This window comes from Hippoglossus hippoglossus, chromosome 10 (assembly GCF_009819705.1).
Source record: "Hippoglossus hippoglossus isolate fHipHip1 chromosome 10, fHipHip1.pri, whole genome shotgun sequence".
In the NCBI taxonomy this organism is placed as follows: Eukaryota; Metazoa; Chordata; class Actinopteri; order Pleuronectiformes; family Pleuronectidae; genus Hippoglossus; species Hippoglossus hippoglossus.
Window position 1 is genome coordinate 8,684,570 of NC_047160.1, and position 6,000 is coordinate 8,690,569.

The following is a 6,000-nucleotide window of genomic DNA, read 5'->3' on the forward strand; positions in this document are numbered from 1 at the left end:
ATTTCATGTGCACCGCTGCTTGCATATAAAGAAATGTACGCATCAATAACACACAAAAGGCACAATGATCAGTTTTCAGTGATGTGGCAGCCAAAACCACCAGCGGATAAAGTGAGTCCATCTGGAGCGAAACCATGATGGAAAAACAGCATTTTTTCTTTCCCCTGAAACATCCTAAGGCCGCGCAGCCCCCTTCTCTGTGAGCCCAGGTGCCTCACATAGATAACCAAATGAAGAATCTGTCGTTCCACACCGCTGAAACAACAGTCCCGTCCACACAGAAGTGCACACACACACACAGAGCAAACGCAGCTGTCCTTACAGCGAGACACAGGGTGCCTTTTTGCAGAACCCTGGGCCAGTTGCTTTCCGCAAGTATTTCTTATTGGTCGGCCTTCGCTCTTTCTCCCTGAGTGGGGCTCAGGCTCTAAGTCCTCTCTGTGTGTAATGAGATCTGTATCAGAGGGAAACATGATCAGAGTCTAAAGGGGGAGAGAAAAGGGGGAACTCTGGGAGGCAAGGAGAGAGAAGGTGTATATCGCAAAAGGGGTAAAAAGGGTAAAGGCGGCGGGGAAGAAACAAAAACAGGCCTCTGACCCTCTCAGCGTTGACCCGCACCGCAGCGTACCGGCAGAGAGGAGCAGTCGGTGAGACTCTAGCGAGGAACCGAATCCTGTTTATGGACTCGTCCTGAAGTTTCATCCTGCTCTTGTTCAACAGGTTGCGGCAGTTTCACGTTTTGCAATTGCAGTTTGTTTTTGTAGGCTCCTGTTGAAACCCTACTTTTATTTGAATGTAAGCTTTTGTGTACGCCACCCTGCAAAGGTCTCTCTGTGTTCCAGAATAAAGCTTTAAATAACAGCAGCTTCCAAAAGCAAAGATAAGGCAGAAGTTCGTTTTTTCCTTCTTCCTGTTATATTACCACAAAACTCGAATCATAAAAACAAAACCAGAATTTTAATTAAGCCTTCTGTGTACCTACTCTACTAAAAGCAAAAAATAAAATGATGCTGCTTCCAAATGGCATTTAAAAATAAACTTCCCACCTTATGGTGTCTAGAAAAAAATAACAAATTTGTTTTTCTGTGTTGCTAAATATCACGGGGGTAATCAAATCCAGAGTAATCATCGAACTCACTGAACCTTTAAACCACGCAAGCACGTTATACACCGAATCAGTCAACTGTTAAACTGTGAGCCAGCGGCTGAGGTCAACGACCAGCGAAATAAGATGAGTAAGTAAAGGCCCGCAGCAACACAGGCTTAAGTTGACTTTTATCAGCACAAACACCTCCCTCTGTTAGGCTATTTTGTGTTCTTTTTTGCGGGCTTCATAAAAATGTCAAAGTGTTTCCAAGCCTCGGCGAAATGCGAGGGGGGGTTCAGCGCGAGTGCAGCGGACTCCTGGCCAGGCCGGGGCTGGCTGTTTTCAGAAGGTGTGTTTTTCCAGCTCCATCGTCTTGTTTGTCTCCTGGGCTGCTGCAAACAAGACTGTGGAGGAGCTACAGGTCATGAGGTAAATATTAGCAAAGGACGTGCAAAAGACCCTCTCGCAGCAAACCTTGTCAGATTATCGTGGAAAAAAAGAAAATTGGCAAGGCCGCAGCATTCCTGAGCACGCTGCGAATGTGCCCGTGAGAGTGTACGCTCCTCGCAGTATGTGCCTGTACATCGTGGTGGCTGTAGCAGATCCAGCCAAACCGATGGGACGTGATCAGTCATAACAAAGTGACATTTTCTGGCGTAATCCCACTCAGCTAAATGAGAGCTAATCCGATTTGCGCTGATCAAATGTTAGACGGTTTCTTTACCGGCTGGGGACGCTGACCATGACACATCCTCCTCTCTTGCACACGGCCCCCCCCCCCCCCCCCCCCCCCCCCCCCCCCCCCCCCCCCCCCCCCCCCCCCCCCCCCCCCCCCCCCCCCCCCCCCCCCCCCCCCCCCCCCCCCCCCCCCCCCCCACCTTCACACACATACAACCCCTCCCATTTCACTCATCTGGCCTCAAATTAAATACCCCAAAAAAAAGGTCTCATACATCCTGCAGCACAGCTACAGAACTTTTGGATGATTCTTTCTACCTCTTCTTTCCAGATGGCGTGAACGTTGGTGATGGATGTCGCATGCTCGAGCGTGCTGGGGTGAAATCAATTAAGAAAACCCCAGTTATTGATAATGCCGGAGTGGGAGTGATGGCATCCTCACATGGAAATCCATAACAGAAGGAACACTCGAGGGGGGACCTATACATAGACCTGCACACACACAAAGAAACACACACACAGCATAGTGGCCCAAACCTGCTGGTTTCCTACACTTTGTCTCATAACTCATGGCCTGTAGGGAGGCGCTGGTATTGTTATATTCTGTGTGCATGTGGTACAGTGTGCAAGCAGAGGGCCGGATTAATTTATTAGCCAAGGCAGCAGTGCTCCCCAAAGTGGGAACAGGAAGTAAGACATCGTAAATCTAGATAAGTCACCAGATAGTGTTCACTACATTTCTATAGGCCTCCCTCTCTTTCTCCCAGTGTGTGTTATCACTGCGCAGCAACATAGAGGACAAGGCAAGAGAGATGGGAAGTTTAAAAAAACAACAAACAGCCGAGACAGATGTTGATTGTCGTAAAAAAATATTCCTTTTTTATTGCCTATCAAGACACCGAAAAACAGGTTTGTCTTTTGTTATTGCAAAGGCTGCACACAGCAAGATAATTGTCTATTGTTTTCTACGGCGCAGAGCAGCAGGATAATTAGGTTGAGGGAACACTTTGCAGAGTGCATTATTGTTCCACTGTGAACTTTATGAAATATTCGGCCGGCGTTGGGGATATTTTACAAGTGGAGGAACAGATGGAGAAGGGATCTTCCAATCCCTAAAAGAACCAGCGTGGTAAACTTTCTTGGACATTCCCCGAAGGTGACATCATCAATCAATAAATGCCTCCCCTACCTCTCTTTTCATTCAGCTTACCCATGGCTGACACAAAGTGTGTGGGTTTCTGTGTGCCTGGGTAATATGTGTGTGTCTGATGACGCTCATTGTTCCACTACCTCTGCAGCCATACTATAGATAAAAGCTGATGGGCCGTAGTCTCACCATTAGGGCCCGGGCCCCACACACATATCTACACACACTCCAGTGAACATGGCAGGCAATATTCATACTCACTGACTGCACAACGAGCTCCTATGACATCTGACATTTGGGGGATAAATCATGGATTCACTTGACTGAGTAAGTTCTAGTTATAAGCTGGTCGAGCTACTCTCCATTCCCCCTCGGTGCTGTGCAGCTCAAATGAAGGTCAGCTCCAGAAATACAGGAGATCCTTTTTTTCCCTCTTTTCTTTCCCTCTCTCTCCTCCTCTTTCTTTCAGTTTGTTTCCCCCACCTCATGTACGCTTTCCAACATCATGCAAATGTGGGAGTCGAGTCTAAGTGGGTGATAATTGTTGCCAGAGTGTGTTTTATTATGAGCAGTCTGGGCTCACTCTGTTTGTTTTGAAGGGAATAATATGAATGTTCAGGAAAAAATTGCTTGGGCTGCTTCGCCTTTTTGAGGAAGTTGATTTGATGTTGAGAAATTATAGGCTGGATCCGAGCCAGGACAATTAAGAAGAAATAAATCTAGATTAATTTCAAGCATTTGCCGCCTCTGATGTGAGGAATAACCATCTTATCGTACATTTTTTGGTGGGATTTCAAAGTTGGGAGAGCTGGGCCCTCTCTGAGGCCATGACAGAGCCCGTGTCCAGGTCTCCTGACACGGGCAGAGAGGAGGAAACACCCCCGGTAACACCTTCACCCTCTCGGCACCTTTACCAGAGTTCTCTGTCATTCTTTACACAGCAAATTAGAGATACTGCAGGGAAGAAGTGGACCAACCCTCCGGTGTGTTTAAGACCTTCAGCCTGGTAAAATACAGGTGCATGTAATAGAGTCATAAGAAACCATTCATTACAGTGGATTAGGTTTGGAACACTGGAGATTGCAAATGCTGGTGCCTCCTGTGTTTCTCTGCCGTTGGGAAATTCCCCCACCGAGGAATAAATTCAGCACCAAACTCTGCATGTGGCAATTAAATCTAAATAAATTATGTTCTTTTTTGGGGGATAATTACTACATTTAACAGAACATTAAACCCAACTCGGCACACAATGGCAACTTTTCTCCAGTAATGTTCATTCCTCCCTCCATTACGCACACACACACACACAAACAGACCCAGCGCGTTTGGCAAGCTTAGGCACAAAATGAAACAGGAGACTTACTTGAGATTCTGCGAGCTCCAGATTATAGACTCCAGCAACTTCGCCGAAGGTAGCGCCGACCTGCACAGTAAAATAAAGATCCAGAGGTAATACTTCCAACAAGCGAGTCCCGCCATTCTGATCGGTGTGCGGGCAGCAGCAGCAGACGAGTGCGGGCCGAGGAACTCGGAGCAAGTCGGGCGCACGGTGCGCCTGGCAGCCTTTAAGCGCGGTGGGAAGGTGAGCTACGATCAGTCGGGAGCATGTGAGGTCGATGCCAGATACATGTCCCACTGGACGACACGAAATGCTCCACACCCGCGGGTCCTTCACTGAACTGTCCGCAGGAGCACCCCCCGGTTCCTCCCTCTTGTTGTAGACGGGATGTGGAAGGAGAGCAGCCCCCGAGTGTCCGGGATGACCTGTGGCTCAGACACCAACAGCCCTTCACGGCCTCTGTTGCTCCGCGGAGGCGACTCGGCGATAGGCTCTGATGCGCGATGGAACAGATCTAACCAGTTTTCTTTGGAGACACGATGCGGCGGCGGATGTCTTTGTCAGACCTCTCTCTCCTGGCGGCGTCTGTACCTGTCGCTGTAGATCTCCCCCCTCCCTACAGATGACCACATTCATCCATCAGTCACAACTCCGCAGCACGCTGGGAATGTCGAGGTCCACTTCATTCCAGTGTTATCTTTCACTCCTCCTCCTCCTCCCTCCTGCTATTCTCCCCTGCGAAGGAATTGAGTTTCTATTGTAAATATGTCTCTCAGCGTGTTGCGCTCCAGCCTCTGTAGTCCCGGCGGCAGCACAGTGGCATGCCGGTGCGTAAAATATCTACCAGCCGCGTTCCCCCCCCTCTCTCCGGGGTGAAGGTTATCGACCCTCTCAACAGCCCGATCCGTGGCTGTGAATCCGCTCTGCCAACCTGTCCATTGCCGGTATGTCTCTTTTTTTTTGTTCAAGCCGTGCGTGAGAGAGGAAACACTCACCGCTCTGCTCCGGTGCGTGCGGGCTCCAGCTCGAATGTAACCCGAGCACCGAGCGAGGCGCAGGAGGAGCGGGGGACGGCCCACCGAGCGCGCCGCGGCCAATCACAGCGCTCGGTCCGAACTTGGAAGCAGGAAGCGCACGCATTTATGGGGACGTGGAGGGGGTGGATGGTGGAGAGAGGGAGTGTGTGTGTGGGGGGGGATCTGTTATTGGGCTGACCCCCACATCTCCTGCCCCCCCCACCACGGCCCGAGCCATCGACCCAAATTGAAATGGACTTTGGAGTTAGGCCTATTCGTCATACTGAAAAGCTTTTCGGTGATGGGGGGGGGGGGAAACGAGCGTGATAGGCCGCTGGAGCGTGCGTAAAAGTGCTTACAGGAGCAAAAAGGAAAGAAAAAAACCTCTCGGCCCCTTTAAGTCCAGAACCTGAAATGTCCCAGCAGCAGATCCCCCCGACCAAACATATATGCCATAACATTTTTACAACATAAGCCTGTGAAAATCTTCCTGCAGGGAATCACAATTACGTCTGTGGTAGGTATGGGGATAAGTGGATTTGTGATATTTTCCTCTGTACAATAATATTATGAGCCTTTTTTTAAGTTGATATGCATTTGAAGTGTTTGAAAGCCCTTAAGGGTAACTGTATAGGATTACAGTATGTTATTTTAGTCCTGTCTTTTTTCTTCCTTGAAGGGAATGATGATTAATGGTCTCTTTGGAGCTCTTCCTAGTTGTCCCCTTTCTGAA

General features: G+C 49.1%; 1 protein-coding gene across 1 annotated transcript in view; it reads right to left on the reverse strand.

The window, feature by feature from the left end:
• Positions 1 to 5,278, reverse strand: part of efnb1 (ephrin-B1) — a 55,316-nt gene extending 50,038 nt beyond the window's left edge. Inside the window, exon 1 of the mRNA XM_034597202.1 lies at positions 4,276 to 5,278. Coding sequence (XP_034453093.1) covers positions 4,276 to 4,391 — 116 coding nt within the window. The 5' untranslated portion in view covers positions 4,392 to 5,278. The remainder of the gene's footprint in view (positions 1 to 4,275) is intronic.
• Between the last annotated feature and the right edge of the window lie 722 nt (positions 5,279 to 6,000).